Genomic DNA, 18,143 nt, shown 5'->3' with positions numbered 1-18,143 from the left:
TCAAACCTTGTAACATTATACCCTATAGTTTGTACTATACCAAATAAAATTCCAAATAAAAACACTATATGCCATAATATATCAATCAAATTATGACCCATAAATGAATGCTACAACCCCTGCCCTAAATTGTTAACATCCAGCTTATGCAAAACCATGAAAATCATGGTAAATAACCGAATGAACTGCCACTTAGAATACAACAATTTGCTAACTGATTTTCAGATTGTGTTCCGCTAAAATCATAGCACTATGGACAATTTATAGTACATCTTCGTGTGTTGGAGACATGACCTACTAACTAAAGTGTGCAAACTATAGTCCTGTTCAATTGCTTAGACCCTAAGTTCTTTTGCAAATGTTACATTTAATTCCTATTCAATCCTTGTTTTCTTTACATTCGCATGAAAGCAAACCCAAACCCCGACAGGTTTTATATACAATTTATCATCTAAAATACACGAAGTTGACTTATTTCAATTTTGACAAAAATCACTCTATGTTTTGAATACAGGTTCGTTTTCCTATAAATAACTATGGCTATTTGCATAACAACGAGCTACTCTCGATTCACTAATATCAAAACCTATATTAGCTCGGCCATTTACCTTTCGACCGACCGTTCAAAATTGCGCCAAATTCCCTCAATCAAAATTGCGCACCCTTTTCTCTTTGGCATTTAACTGCTCCATTCAAATTCCATAGCACCACCACCACCCCCACCCGCCTGCTACCGATTTGATCGGGCTGCTGGTGCTCCCTTGCACCTGCCAGTGCAGGCGATCCCTCCTCTCCCTCCCCCCCCCCCCACCTTTCCTGTCATGGACGGAGGAGCCAGCCAAGGCCGGCTCTTGCGCCCACGACAGGCGTGCGCTACAACAGCTTGTTCTGAATGTGCACGTAAAACCCTATGACATGACATGACATGCATAACAAAATCATCACTTTATAGTGTGTTTCAAATCAATGTTGTTTTCCATCGAGGCTGGTGCAAAATGATAGCCCCTAACCGGCCTCGTTGGCGCAATGGTTAAGCCATCGGACTACAGGCTGGTAGGTACAGTGTTCGCAGCCCGGTACCGGCTCCAACCCAGAGCGAGTTCTTAACGGCTCACTGGGTAGGTGTAAGACCACTACATCCTCTTCTCTCTCACTAACCACTGACCTACTAACAACTAACCCACTGTCCTGGACAGACAGCCCAGATAGCTAAGATGTGTGCCCAGGACAGCGTGATTGAACCTTAAATGGATATAAGCACGAAAATAAGTTGAAATGAAATGATAGCCCCTAATTAACTAACGAGAGTTATTGCATGGGTGGAAATCAACACAACAATTAATTGAATCGTACATTCATTAATTTCATTCATTTATTTATTCACATGCTTCCATACCACGAAGGTTTCAAGCATGTCTGTCCCGGGGTCGAGTATTGGATAGCCAGAGGTCTACTCCGGGACAGAAAATTTAACGGGATAATTTTGAATTTTACTCAAAAATTTAAAATATATATAGGGGGACAAATTTAACTATATTTAAAAAAAAAAAAAAATTGAAGGTGTAGTCCAAACATTTATTTAAAAACTATTATTATATCAAAACAATTCCTAGACTAATAAATTTTTCACCATTTTAAATGGGCGTTCTAAATTAAAATAATACAACAAACTCTAAGCCCTATCTGGAACGAAGTTGGAGGTTGTTGATTGAAGGTTGTCACAGGAGGTTGATATTAAAATATAATACTAACAGTAATTTACCTTTATGGGGAGGTACCGGTTCCATTTGTAGCTTCAGCGTGGCCGAGGGGGGGGGGGGGGGGGATCAGGGAGAGTGAGGGACGGGGGAAGGCCCCAGACAATCCTATCTCTCCCTAAATCCAAAACGCCTACGCCTAAGCGTCTAACCCCCAATCTCTGGTGGCATCCCCCCCCCAACCCACCCACCCCGAACCACCACCCCCATCCACCCAACCGTCGCGCCAGCCGGAACCCAGCACCACTCCCCTAACAAATAATATACTAAACCAGCGATGGGGTCTCCAAGTGATGGAAGACACTGTAATTAACCCGGCCCTGGCTACAGAAAAATAACTTTAGTAGATTAAATACTTAAGACGAAATTAAAATTTAGCAAATCATGGTAGAGGAAATGCACCCGGTCGACGCGAAGACCCATTGCGCCTCTCAGTTAACCCAAAGAACAATATATATATATTTGTTTTTTAAACAAAGTAAATTTTTAAAAAATTGGATAAAACAAAACACATTAAAAAAAAGCACGCCAGTAAACAATTAAAGTTAAAAAACGCCAAACACATTATACATTTTTAAATAACAAAACCTAAAATTGTTAAAGCCGCACACCCTAGTTCCATCCAGCGAAAATAAATTATAATTTGGTTAATCTACAAACCTGTAACACACTTAGATCACGTTTTTATCAAATGGAGTGAAAAAGCAGGTTTTATATCGATAAATACCATGCCAATCCCCATGTCCCAATTGCTTGAAATAATTGTTGAAAGTTAGTATTCTCATGTCACCGGTAGATGTCGCTCGAAGCACAACAATGCCTACGTCACGACAAATTTCACAGACTTGGGGTGCGTTCGTTTCACCTCTCCTGGACATGTTCCAACTGTTCTGTCCTGGTTGTATCCCCTCTCCAGAGATTGTAAGACTTAGCAAAATTATTGGTTTTAAGGGTTTGTAACGTTTTGTATTGAGACACTTACTTGTCTGAACTTTATTGTTACTGAAAATGTTCACGAACTGTGAAGAAAAATCTCACAAATGAACAACAACAAATCGGATGTTGATTGCGCGAACTGTGCACGAGAAAACAAACCGAACCAAAATGATAACGGTCACGTGATATACCAACGTCTGTGACATTGAAATGGAAATATCCCCTCTAAAAATAGATTGGATCTCGCTTGCTTAACGGTTTTTTCTCGACAACACGTCTTGTGAAAAAATGCAAAAAATGCATTTCGTGGTTTTACAAACATCAGGATTACCAAAAAGCACTTCAGGTGAATGGAAATGTGTATTCTAAATAATAAAATGTAAGTAAAGTGCAATTTTATTTGTGAAAAATGGGGTTTAATAGCGAAAAACAACGCCGTAATGGTTAACAAATAAACGTAACTAGGGTGTGTCTCTTTAAGGACAAGCCGGCGAAGGATGGAGTGCATTATTGCCAGATAATGGACCCCAGCCTATACAAACCTGAAGCTGACCAAACTAAACTAAATAAACATACATTCACACATTCATACAAACTAACATTTAAAAATAATTAAATAAAATTTAAAACTGTTAAAACAAGCCGAGAGAAAATTCTTTAAAAGCGGATAGAGCGCGAAGCGTTATAATCCGCGGACGGCGAAAGACAGCCCTCAGAGGTGAGAAAGCGTGCTAGAACAAAAGCAACTAACGCCAAAGATGACGCAAACAGTCAATACAGGCAAAAATAACCAACCAACAAGCGTAATTTGAGCTACAACAATAATGCCAGCAGCCCCAATAAAAATGGGGCCAACTGTACAAAAAAGTATAGGATCCAGTATATGAATCGTACATGAATGTTCCACTATGACAGTATTAAAGGCAACGTGCTTAATTTTATTGATTGACTAATTAACAGCAGTCCATCCAAGTAAATTTGAATGAATGAATGAATGAATGAATGAATGAATGAATGGACGTTTAGCAACACTCCAGCACGAAAAATACACCCGCTATTGGGTGTTAAACTATGATAAATACAAAACGTAAGTGATGAACCACATCAATATAAACATTCAAGAGGTAAATTAAAACAGTGTAAAGTACTTTAAAAATTACAAATATCACAGACAGGTAAAATTAAAATTTAGAATAAAAGTCAGAATCACGAAGAAATTGTAACAATAGTTCAGGATGGAATCGAGGTAAAGAATTGACTTCGGAACACACTTTTGTAACTGAAGGAATAAAAAAGAGCAAAATTTTATTTTAATTTTGATTGTCATTTTGGAAAAGAAAGCAGGTCAATGGGCCCATAAATCAAAAACAAATTGAAACTGGAGTCGCTCGAGGTTGAATTCTTTTTTAGCAAGATTCTTTGCCTCCAGGAATTACACCACTATTGCAGTCACTGACTAAATATAGAATCTGGCCGATATCGTAACATCGAAAGATCAGAAAGAAAGTGTACAATTTGTAATACAAATGCTATAGAAGATGAATACCATTTTATAATGCAATGCCCACAATACAAAGATTTGAAAAATAAATACATAAAAATGTATTATCACAGGCCGCCAAGTGTTTTTCTATTTATACAGTTGTTAACTACAAGTAAAAAAAAAAAGAACTTAATAACCTAGGAAAATATCTAGTACAAGCAAACAAAATTAGAGATCAGCTATTACAGTAAGTAAGGAAAACCGTCTTCTTGTTTTTTAGTATCCCTAATTACTTTTAAGAAAACCATACCCACCATTTTTGTGCACATGTATATATTGTATATATATATTTGTTTTGTATTATGTTTTGTATATATGCTGATGAGTTGTAAAACTTAAAGCTAATAAAGAATTGAAAGAATTGACTATTACAAAGTTATTGTTCACTAGAATAGTTTGAACACCGATCTTATTAGTTAGCTACCTGTGCTGAAGTGTGCTGTGATCATTGCGTCTTTGTCAAAGTTATGTGTAATATTTAGTCCGTTTAAAATATTATTTTATGGATATTGTTCTGGTGACCGATCATAGCTGTTTTAATGATATAACCTACTTAAAAAGAGTTGTTTCAGAGACTTGCACTCCACAACAAACCTATTAAAGGGACATTCCTGAGTTTTCTGCATTGTAAGATGTTTACGACTAATACAATATTTCTACGATTAAACTTACATATCAAATATAGTTTCTTGTTTAGAATATCAGTGTCTGTATATTCAATGTGTTTCTGGTCGTCTTAATATTTGTAAGAAGCCCAAACTGGATTTTGTCTTCAAATAATTTTGTACGTACGAAAAAATAATATTTTAGGGAAATAAAATGAAATTTTACCTAGTACAAATATTAGAACGATCAGAAACACGTTTAATATACAGTCACTAATATTTTATGCAGAAACATATATTTGATATGTAATCACAATCGTTAAAAAAGTATCTATTAGTCTATAACATCTTAAAAATCACAGCAAACTCGGGAATGTCCCTTTAAGTAACGTAGTGTATTTTGCTCCTTTGTGGCAGTCTGTAATCGGCAATTACACCGCTTAAAACAGATGGATTCTTTATTCATTAAATGTTTTTCTTTGTTTGTTTCTTGTTTGCTTTTTTCGTATCTTTCTCTATTTCTTTCTGTCTCTTCTTATATTAATACAAATATAAATATTTGTATCGCTACTTACCGTGGCTTTGCTCAATAAACTGCACTATAAAGTTGTTTTCACTCTGCGATGTTACTTCTGCCAAATAGCCACCATAGAACTGACACAAACTCTGAATAAATCAATCAATCAATCAATCAATCAACCAATAAAATACGTAAATAAATAAATAAATAAAATAAATAAATAAATGAGTGAATGCATGAATGAATAAATCAATTAAAATTAAATTAATTTTGATAGAATACCAGAGAAATTCAGATAAGAGGTAGAGTTAGAGGGAAATAGAGTGGGGGCACAGAGAGAGACCGACAGATAGATAGATAGATAGATAGATAGATAGACAGATAGATAGATAAAAAGATAGGTAGGTAGGTACGTACGTACGTAGAGAGACAAACACATACATAGTTATTAATGTGAGTGTATGTGCAAACTTTCAGTTATAATTGAAACTTGAATCAAGATAAGACTATAATCTCAAGTAGGACATCATTATAATATATATTTTCATATTCATGGATAATATGACTACTTAAAAAAACCCAGTGCATTTGTGTTTTGTTCTACTGACAATGAATTATTTTTTACCATTGATGCTGTCCATGTTTGCATGAGCTGCGGAATAATGTAACACGATTCTTCGTGAGGCGTCCAGTAAAGCGGGCATTGCGCCAATGCTGTAAGAATGTAACAAGAATAATTCTTCGTTAATTTATATTTTGCTTATGACAGGACCTGCTATTTAGTTATTCGGTGAAAGGTTCTTTCAATCGTGATTGTTCCATTATTTACCGCCTTAATTATTTAAAAGGTTTAATTTCATTCATTTCAACTTATTTTCGTGCTTATATCCGATTACGGTTCAAGCACGCTGTCCTGGGCACACATATCAGCTATCTGGACTGTCTGTCCAGGACAGTGAGTTAGTTGTTAATTGTTAGTAGTTAGTGAGAGAGAAGAGGGTGTAGTGGCCTTACGTCCATTGTGTCGTTAAAACTAATTCTGGGTGGGAGCCGGTACCGGGATGCCAACCCAGTACCTACCAGCCTTATGTTCGATGGCTTAACCACGACACCACCGTGGCCGGTTGGTAGGTCATTAGTAATGTTCTCAACTATGTCTTGTGTTGTTTTAAGGCGTCTGGGTTACAGGTTGTCTGCTTTTTGGAAGAATGAATGAATGAATGTTTAACGACACCCCAGCACGAAAAATGCATCGGCTATTGGATGTCAAACTATGGTAAAATGCAACAACAGTGTGAGCTTTTTGGAAGAAATACATTCTATTAAATCATCAGAATGTAACAATTCACAAAATCTGAACAACAAAAGTGTCATTTATAATCAAAACCGTGTCACTTCACAATGCAGAGTGGAATGGGCATTTGTCAAAATAGTTGTTGATTCCACGAATCTCTACCTAGTGCCTCGGCTACAGGAGGACAGCCACTCCCGAGGAGATCCTCTACTGAAGACTTCATCCCTCTTGCACCGCCACAAAGAGGACTGCCACTCTCTGACTAGTTTATTAAATCAAAACTAGCACAGTTCAGGACTATATATATATATATATATATATATATATATATATATATATATATATATATATATATATATATACCCTTGAGTTCACATTTAAATACATGTGCGGCACAAAAAGATATTAAATTCACCATGTTCCCATTTTATCACATAGATACCAATGATGAAGTGAAAAGAAAGACAAAGGAAATGTATTTTATTAGAAAGTTTTGTCCACTTCTTAATGCTCTTCGTTAGATAAAAGCAACAATGACGTAATTAAATCAATCCCCTTCTACTACAGTAACGTCATAATATGTATGACATCATATTTAGCAGTTATTTAGCAGTTCCTTTCTGAAGATAAGATTGAAACATGTAAAAGGATAATTATTTCTTTAAATTGTTTTTTAAAATACATATATACTGTACACTTGTTTCCTTTTATCATTTATATATATATATATATATATATATATATATATATATATATATATATATATATATATATAAGAAACCAAGTGTATAGTATATATGCATTTAAAAACAATTTTAAGAAATAATATCCTTTTACATGTTTCAATCATTTATCTGCTAAACTGCTAAATATGACGTCATACATATTATGACGTTACTGCAGTAGAAGGGGGTTGATAATTACTTAATTACGTAATGGTTGCATTTATCTAACAAAGAGCATTAAAAAGTAGACAACACGTTCTAATAAAATACATTTCTTTTGTCTTTCTTTTCATTTCATCATTGGTATCAATAGGATAAAATGGGAAAATGGTGAATGCAATATCTTTTTGTGCCGCACATGTATTTAAATGTGAACTCAAAGGTATGCATCTTGTTTCTGGTTGTTTTATTTGCTGTTTGTGTATGCGTACTCTGGCTCTCAGCTGAGTAGTATGACCAATGTATTGTTCTTTGCAACCTTGACATGTGATTACATAAATAACGTTAATAACCGAACAGTCCATATCCCTATGTACCCAAAATAAACCTTTATCGTTGAATTCTGTATGTGTGTGAAGGACGAGACGTATCTCAGTGGTACAGCGCTCACCTGATGCGCGATCGATCTAGGATCGATTCCCGTCGGTGACCCCATTAGGCTATTTCTCGTTCCAGCCAGTGCTCCACAACTGGTGTACCAAAGGCCGTGGTATGTACTATCCTGTCTGTGGGATGGTGCATATAGAAGATCCCTTGCTGCTAATCGAAAAGAGTAGCCCATGAAGTGGCGACAGCGGGTTTCCTCTCTTAATATCTGTGTGGTCCTTAACCATATGTCTGACGCCATATAACCGTAAATACAATGTGTTGAGTGCGTCGTTAAATAAAAACATTTCCTTTCTATGTGTGTGCCTTCTAAAATATGTTGGCATGTACCACAGTTACTTCGGTTACACTGTTTAACACTGCATTTATGTTCTACTGTTGTGGATTCAAATCATGCTTTTGTCAGTATTTGTTTCAAGTTTTTGCTTTGTCTCTTACTGTTTATAATTGAAATAGAGTCTAGTATGGATGTCATTTTTTTATTTTGTTTTAAAATGTGCAATTCTGACAAGATCGTTATATATATATATATATATATATATATATATGTATATATATCGGGGTTCTGCGGGTTATGGGTGGATACAGATGCGAGCGGCCTTTTCGCTGTAACGATTTGTTTTAGTTTTAAAATATATTTTCTATCTAATACTACCGCCTTTTCGATACTATCTGATATTAGCTGTTTTGGATAATCTCGCGTTTTAAAGGGACATTCCTGAGTTTGCTGCATTGTAAGATGTTTTCGACTAATAAGATACTTCTACGATTAAACTTACAAATTACATATATTTTCTTGTTTAGAATATCAGTATCTGTATATTCAATATGTTTCTGGTCGTCTTAATATATGTAAGAAGCCCAAACTGGATTTTGTCTTTAAATAATTTCGTACGTACGAAAAAACTATATTTTAGGAAATAAAATGAAATTTAACCTAGTACAAATATTAGAACAACCAGAAACACGTTTAATATACAGCCACTAATATTTTATGCAGAAAAATATATTTGATATGTAATTACAATCTTTAAAAAGTCTCTGTTAGTCGATAACATCTTAAACATTGCAGCAAACTCAGGAATGTCTCTTTAAGGTGCATGTTGAGTTCCCGGAGACGTTGAACACGCGTTTGTATATTTGACACAATCATACAGATAACGTCGTGCTAGGTTATATGGTATACTTCTTCTCGTATGACTCGGATGACAGGATGAGTAAGAAAGGTACTGTTTGCTATCAGTTGGTTTGTAAAATATATCAGTTTCTATTATGCGTCCACACTTGATTACTAAAGTGTCTAGAAAAGAAATTTTATTTACGGTTGTTTCCATAGTAAAGTTTATGTTACTATTCAGTGTGTTAAGTAACTCGTGAAATAATTTCTAAAGAGTTTTTGGACAAAGGCCACAGTATGAAACAATCATCTAGAAAACGTTTCCAGTTCTTCTTGAAATATAGCTGAAAGACTGATTCAAATATATTTGCAATTTTATTTTCTAATATTTGTTCTAGGTATCCTAAAGCCAGTGTGGCATAGCTTTGTGCCATTTTGGTACCCATTGCCGTCCCTTTAATCTGTTTGTAGGATTAACCATCAAAGTAAAATATATTGTTTTCCAATATATATTTTATGCTTTCTATAATTAAAGACTTCGTTCTGGCAAAAGTTCGGGATATTTGGTTAACCAGTATGACACTGCAGTGATTCCAAGGTCATGTGGAATGCTACAATATAATTTTGTTACATCAAATGTTACCAGTACGCTTTCTTCCGTTGCCTTTTCTGGCAGGTTGTTGATGAAATCCATAGTGTCTCTTGTATAACTAGTTACTTTTAATAAAAATGGTTTTAACAGTATATCAATGAAATTGCTCAGTCTGTGGGTTGCACACACTGGGCCAGCTACAATTGGTCGCAATTGTAAGTCATTAGGATGCAATAATTCTACATAACTTTTCTGTGCTTCTCTGCACATAGAATTAATAATCTGGCTCTTATGTACTTTAGGAAGGTCATAAAAACTACTCTAATTACATTCAAAATGTATTAAATAATTAAATTCCTTTTCCGCCAATTCTCCCTCAAATCGTTTAATAAATGTTTTAAGTTGTTTAAAGTTGTTTGATTTTCCCTCTGTAATTTCTATGTAATTATTCTGATCTTCAATTATGGAAAGAGCTATTTGTTTATATTCAGCAGTATTCATGATGACAATAGCACCACCCTTATCCCTTTATTATTGAGCTTAATAAATAAATGCCAATATTTTTCCAGAAAAATGTGTAAAACTCATAAGTAAATCCATCAGAACCAAGACTTTTGTTATTTTTTGTATGTTTTATGACGTTTAGCAATTCATCATAAGTAATTTCACCTTCAAGAGCTTTAGCCTCATCTTCATTTAACTTATTTATTGTAGTATTTTGACAAAACATGGAATTAAGTTCATATTTAGGAATTAAACGTTATTTTGATGCAAACAGATTTTTATAAAATGTCTTAGCTTCCCAACAAATATCACGTGTGCGTGTAGAAATAGTACCATCTTCCAACTGAATTTTTGTCATTGACTGTGGCACCGATTCGCCCGCAAATTGCAAGAATAACCACGATACGCTCTGAGCTATCGAAGCTTCCATAAAAAGGAAGCTCTTTTAACTCAACCATATGCATGGGGCCTACAATCTACGCGGTCGATCCCGCTTACGTGCATGAAACAGTGGGCAGACCTGGCACTGGCTAGTATGTATTGATGTATGAATATCTATATATTGTATGTATGTCGAGGTTGACTATTACATACATAGATATTAACGCACTGGCGCAGGGGATAATTAAATCCTTTCTGGCCTCACAAATTGTCCCATGCCGTTGCTGGGACTCGAACCTGTGGCACCGATTCGCCCGCAAATTGCAAGACTAACCACGATACGCTCTGAGGTATCGACGCTTCCATAAAAAGGAAGCTCTTTTAACTCAACCATATGCATGGGGCCTACAATCTACGCGGTCGATCCCGCTTACGTGCATGAAACAGTGGGCAGACCTGGCACTGGCTAGTATGTATTGATGTATGAATATCTATATATTGTATGTATGTCGAGGTTGACTATTACATACATTGATATTAACGCACTGGCGCAGGGGATAATTAAATCCTTTCTGGCCTCACAAATTGTCCCATGCCGTTGCTGGGACTCGAACCTGTGGCACCGATTCGCCCGCAAATTGCAAGACTAACCACGATACGCTCTGAGCTATCGAAGCTTCCATAAAAAGGAAGCTCTTTTAACTCAACCATATGCATGGGGCATACAATATACGCGGTCGACCCTCTTACGTGCATGAAACAGTGGGCAGACCTGGCACTTGCTAGTATGTATTGATGTATGAATATCTATATATTGTATGTATGTCGAGGTTGACTATTACATACATAGATATTAACGCACTGGCGCAGGGGATAATTAAATCCTTTCTGGCCTCACAAATTGTCCCATGCCGTTGCTGGGACTCGAACCTGTGGCACCGATTCGCACGCAAATTGCAAGACTAACCACGATACCCTCTGAGCTATCGAAGCTTCCATAAAAAGGAACCTCTTTTAACTCAATCATATGCATGGGGCCTACAATCTACGCGGTCCATCCCACTTACGTGCATGAAACAGTGGGCAGACCTGGCACTGGCTAGTATGTATTGATGTATGAATATCTATATATTGTATGTATGTCGAGGTTGACTATTACATACATAGATATTAACGCACTGGCGCAGGGGATAATTAAATCCTTTTCTGGCCTCACGAATTGTCCCATGTATGTCGAGGCCAATTATGACAGGACCTGCTATTTAGTTATTCGGTGAAAGGTTCTTTCAATCGTGATTGTTCCATTATTTACCGCCTTAATTATTTAAGATAAAAGGTAAGTAATTTCATTCATTTCAACTTATTTTCGTGCTTATATCCGATTACGGTTCAAGCACGCTGTCCTGGGCACACATATCAGCTATCTGGACTGTCTGTCCAGGACAGTGAGTTAGTTGTTAATTGTTAGTAGTTAGTGAGAGAGAAGAGGGTGTAGTGGCCTTACGTCCATTGTGTCGTTAAAACTAATTCTGGGTGGGAGCCGGTACCGGGATGCGAACCCAGTACCTACCAGCCTTATGTTCGATGGCTTAACCACGACACCACCGTGGCCGGTTGGTAGGTCATTAGTAATGTTCTCAACTATGTCTTGTGTTGTTTTAAGGCGTCTGGGTTACAGGTTGTCTGCTTTTTGGAAGAATGAATGAATGAATGTTTAACGACACCCCAGCACGAAAAATGCATCGGCTATTGGATGTCAAACTATGGTAAAATGCAACAACAGTGTGAGCTTTTTGGAAGAAATACATTCTGTTAAATCATCAGAATGTAACAATTCACAAAATCTGAACAACAAAAGTGTCATTTATAATCAAAACCGTGTCACTTCACAATGCAGAGTGGAATGGGCATTTGTCAAAATAGTTGTTGATTCCACGAATCTCTACCTAGTGCCTCGGCTACAGGAGGACAGCCACTCCCGAGGAGATCCTCTACTGAAGACTTCATCCCTCTTGCACCGCCACAAAGAGGACTGCCACTCTCTGACTAGTTTATTAAATCAAAACTAGCACAGTTCAGGACTATATATATATATATATATATATATATATATATATATATATATATATATATACCCATATACCTTGAGTTCACATTTAAATACATGTGCGGCACAAAAGATATTAAATTCACCATGTTCCCATTTTATCACATAGATACCAATGATGAAGTGAAAAGAAAGACAAAGGAAATGTATTTTATTAGAAAGTTTTGTCCACTTCTTAATGCTCTTCGTTAGATAAAAGCAACAATGACGTAATTAAATCAATCCCCTTCTACTACAGTAACGTCATAATATGTATGACATCATATTTAGCAGTTCCTTTCTGAAGATAAGATTGAAACATGTAAAAGGATAATTATTTCTTTAAATTGTTTTTTAAAATACATATATACTGTACACTTGTTTCCTTTTATCATTTATATATATATATATATATATATATATATATATATATATATATATATATATATAAGAAACCAAGTGTATAGTATATAGCATTTAAAAACAATTTTAAGAAATAATATCCTTTTACATGTTTCAATCATTTATCTGCTAAACTGCTAAATATGACGTCATACATATTATGACGTTACTGCAGTAGAAGGGGGTTGATAATTACTTAATTACGTAATGGTTGCATTTATCTAACAAAGAGCATTAAAAAGTAGACAACACGTTCTAATAAAATACATTTCTTTTGTCTTTCTTTTCATTTCATCATGGGTATGGTGAATGCAATATCTTTTTGTGCCGCACATGTATTTAAATGTGAACTCAAAGGTATGCATCTTGTTTCTGGTTGTTTTATTTGCTGTTTGTGTATGCGTACTCTGGCTCTCAGCTGAGTAGTATGACCAATGTATTGTTCTTTGCAACCTTGACATGTGATTACATAAATAACGTTAATAACCGAACAGTCCATATCCCTATGTACCCAAAATAAACCTTTATCGTTGAATTCTGTATGTGTGTGAAGGGCGAGACGTATCTCAGTGGTACAGCGCTCACCTGATGCGCGATCGATCTAGGATCGATTCCCGTCGGTGACCCCATTAGGCTATTTCTCGTTCCAGCCAGTGCTCCACAACTGGTGTACCAAAGGCCGTGGTATGTACTATCCTGTCTGTGGGATGGTGCATATAGAAGATCCCTTGCTGCTAATCGAAAAGAGTAGCCCATGAAGTGGCGACAGCGGGTTTCCTCTCTTAATATCTGTGTGGTCCTTAACCATATGTCTGACGCCATATAACCGTAAATACAATGTGTTGAGTGCGTCGTTAAATAAAAACATTTCCTTTCTATGTGTGTGCCTTCTAAAATATGTTGGCATGTACCACAGTTACTTCGGTTACACTGTTTAACACTGCATTTATGTTCTACTGTTATGGATTCAAATCATGCTTTTGTCAGTATTTGTTTCAAGTTTTTGCTTTGTCTCTTACTGTTTATAATTGAAATAGAGTCTAGTATGGATGTCATTTTTTTATTTTGTTTTAAAATGTGCAATTCTGACAAGATCGTTATATATACATATATATATATATATATATATATATATATATATATATATATATATGTGTGTGTGTGTATATATATCGGGGTTCTGCGGGTTATGGGTGGATACAGATGCGAGCGGCCTTTTCGCTGTAACGATTTGTTTTAGTTTTAAAATATATTTTCTATCCAATACTACCGCCTTTTCGATACTATCTGATATTAGCTGTTTTGGATAACCTCGCGTTTTAAAGGGACATTCCTGAGTTTGCTGCATTGTAAGATGTTTTCGACTAATAAGATACTTCTACGATTAAACTTACAAATTACATATATTTTCTTGTTTAGAATATCAGTATCTGTATATTCAATATGTTTCTGGTCGTCTTAATATATGTAAGAAGCCCAAACTGGATTTTGTCTTTAAATAATTTCGTACGTACGAAAAAACTATATTTTAGGAAATAAAATGAAACACGTTTAATATACAGCCACTAATATTTTATGCAGAAAAATATATTTGATATGTAATTACAATCTTTAAAAAGTCTCTGTTAGTCGATAACATCTTAAACATTGCAGCAAACTCAGGAATGTCCCTTTAAGGTGCATGTTGAGTTCACGCGTTTGTATATTTGACACAATCATACAGATAACGTCGTGCTAGGTTATATGGTATACTTCTTCTCGTATGACTCGGATGACAGGATGAGTAAGAAAGGTACTGTTTGCTATCAGTTGGTTTGTAAAATATATCAGTTTCTATTATGCGTCCACACTTGATTACTAAAGTGTCTAGAAAAGAAATTTTATTTACGGTTGTTTCCATAGTAAAGTTTATGTTACTATTCAGTGTGTTAAGTAACTCGTGAAATAATTTCTAAAGAGTTTTTGGACAAAGGCTACAGTATGAAACAATCATCTAGAAAACGTTTCCAGTTCTTCTTGAAATATAGCTGAAAGACTGATTCAAATATATTTGCAATTTTATTTTCTAATATTTGTTCTAGGTATCCTAAAGCCAGTGTGGCATAGCTTGGTGCCATTTTGGTACCCATTGCCGTCCCTTTAATCTGTTTGTAGGATTAACCATCAAAGTAAAATATATTGTTTTCCAATATATATTTTATGCTTTCTATAATTAAAGACTTCGTTCTGGCAAAAGTTCGGGATATTTGGTTAACCAGTATGACACTGCAGTGATTCCAAGGTCATAAAAATAGTACCATCTTCCAACTGAATTTTTGTCATTGACTTGCTAATAAAATTCCTGTTTTCTAAATAACAAAAGTTTTTTTCTTCTCCCTCATCAATCCATTTAGCTCTAGAGCGAATAAGAATGCCTTCCATCTTTTTGCTTCTTATATCTTCTAGTTCCAGTTTCTTTGATTCCAAGCGATCAAAGTCAATATTGTCTATGTTACTTTCTAAGTCATTTATTTCCGTATTTAAAACTTCTTCTAGTTTCTTGCTTTCTTTATTCTTAAATGAGGCATAAGAAATTGTTTTACCCCGGATCTGCATAAGAAGAGTTGCCATAAGAAGCTGATCATTAATCTTGAGTTTTATTTCATGAGATATACCTTCTAGTGATATTGTTTAAAACCTTTAGCAGATTATTTTTAGACAACCTTAAAAATTACTTCTTTTACAGCTTTAACATATTCCTTGTCACCCAAAAGGGAGTTATTAAATTTCCAATATGTATTTGATTTTTGTTGGTTTGTCAAGTTGAATTTTATGCTTATCAAAAAGTGGACTGATCTATAACCGGAAATTATATTTGAGTCACTAATAAAAGAATATAAATTTTGTGAGATCAGAAAAAAAAATCAAGTCTGGCTTGCTTAATAGGATTTTTTCTTCTCCATGTATATTGCTGAACTTGTGGATTATGATTAAACTATATGTCAACTAGATCTAGCTCACTCATCAATTTGTAAAACTTTTTCTCTCGCCCGAGGGTTGTTTTTTGTTTGATAGTTGTGGGCGTCAAGTGAATTTTGTAAAACAACATTGAAATCTCCAACAATTATGTAATACTTATTCCTGAAAGGTCTAATTTTATATGTAATGTTTGAATAAAAATAAGGTTCATCTGTGTTAGGTCCATATAAGTTAACAAGAGTAAATAGAAAGTCTTTAATTGTAACATCTATAATCAGAACGTTGCCATCGTTATCTGCAAACGAATTGTGTATTTTGTAACTAAAATTCTTATTAAATAAGATTGCTACTCCGCGAAATCGTCCATTGTACGTATGTGATAATCAAACTTGATAACACGAGATTTATGCCAAGTACTGAAGGTCTAACAGATAGTTGCCTAGAACATGACGAATTGCAAGTATGTTAATAGTATACTGTATACTTTAAGTTCTATTACAACTCTTACAAACGTCAATATTATGCTTACATATTTTTACACGAATTGTTTTGACCGACAGATGTTACGTATAGTTGGCGATGCTTCATTGGTTCTACTCCTTGGATATGCTTTTTGCCATGCAATAAAAGTTAACCAAGATAAGGTTCAGACCAAATGCTCCACTTAAAAATGGCAGTTTACCACTTGCACAGATGTTATCAGTTAGTCCTAAAAATGACAAGTAATATCAAACCAATGGCCTATTTAAGTACTACAGAGATCAACCTACTTATAATCATCAGCTAATTATTTTAAAAGGCATTTCTGAATTTTGCTTCTTTTTTTCAGTGAGGAACTACTTCCTAAACCGGACAAGTAACAACACGACAAATAGTGGTGTGGTGCCTAACAATCGCCATATGCAAAACGTTATCGCGGTTTATCGTTGCAGCACTACTGTAAGTGACAGCTTATCACATAAGGTTAGCATGCCCTATACATATGACTACCTAGTTAAGTTTACACATTGTATTTCTTATTCAAACATTAAACATAATTACAGTTTAAAGGAAGACTTACCCCCAACAGCAAGTGCAAATAAAACATTAACAGACAGCCAACTCATTGTAGTCTGTTGAAAGTTTTGCTAACTTAGAACACTGAGAACTGCGTACTTTTGTAGCGTTTGACTCTCTTGGCTGGTTATCTAAATATGGATCAAACGTAGACTGACGTTGGGGTATCTTGTTAACAGGTGTTCTGTCGCACATTCTATATATAGTATCAAGTCATTCTACTTCGTCGTTAAGGCAATATACTTTATACAGTGGTATTCCTTAACCAATCAATGGTTCACTTTCTTGATACTAATCTGTAATTTGGCAAAAAATTGCCTTGTGGTAAACTATTTGAAGATCCACAGAGACCCATTTCGAGTCTAAGAAATCCAAAATGAACGCCATTTTCAAACTGACAGTACTAAATTTGTCAAAATGGCATACCTCATGAATACATCTTCACAATTTTTAATAATTTAAATACCGATATATGTTCTGATTGCTAAGGAATCGGTTTCTGTAGTTACGAAATAACTTTCGAGATATCGATAAAAACACACAAAACGATGCTAAAAATCAAAGCCAGATCATCATCAGCATCATCATCAGCATCATCATCATAATTATCATCATCATCAGTGCGACTCTCGGACATAAATTTATAACAGTTTGCCACCCCAATTCGACTCGGCCCAAACTACATAAGATCCGGAACCCTACTTTCATGGAATAGCGAACATAAAAGTGATTCTTCACAGTCTCTCCCCTGCGCGTGCTGTAACCTCACCGTGGTGCAGGGTTGTAACATTCTCTTTGATAATGGCCAATACAGCACAAATTGAAATTTTGAGTATAAGTCAGTATCTATCTGTGATATTTGTATTTTTGCACAGTTCTTTACACTGTTTTTATTGAAATCTTGACTTTTTATATTGATGTTGATCATCACCTTATTTGTTTGCATTACTATAGTTTGACACCCAATAGCCGATGTATTATTCGTGCTGGGGTGTTGTTAAACATTCATTCATTCATTCTTCACAGTCTCATACTTCTGCGATACCATCAAAAACACGTCA

General features: G+C 35.2%; 1 protein-coding gene across 1 annotated transcript in view; it reads right to left on the bottom strand.

Moving 5' to 3' along the window:
• LOC121385534 (galactose-specific lectin nattectin-like) overlaps positions 1-17,254 on the bottom strand; it is a 20,944-nt gene extending 3,690 nt beyond the window's left edge. Inside the window, exons 1-3 of the mRNA XM_041516242.1 lie at positions 17,087-17,254; positions 5,987-6,075; positions 5,417-5,507 (exon numbers count right to left, since the gene is read on the bottom strand). Coding sequence (XP_041372176.1) covers positions 5,417-5,507; positions 5,987-6,075; positions 17,087-17,132 — 226 coding nt within the window. The 5' untranslated portion in view covers positions 17,133-17,254. The remainder of the gene's footprint in view (positions 1-5,416; positions 5,508-5,986; positions 6,076-17,086) is intronic.
• Between the last annotated feature and the right edge of the window lie 889 nt (positions 17,255-18,143).

Source organism: Gigantopelta aegis, chromosome 11, assembly GCF_016097555.1.
Source record: "Gigantopelta aegis isolate Gae_Host chromosome 11, Gae_host_genome, whole genome shotgun sequence".
In the NCBI taxonomy this organism is placed as follows: Eukaryota; Metazoa; Mollusca; class Gastropoda; order Neomphalida; family Peltospiridae; genus Gigantopelta; species Gigantopelta aegis.
Note: the sequence above shows the minus strand (reverse complement) of the source record. Positions and strands in the feature narration are given on the sequence as shown.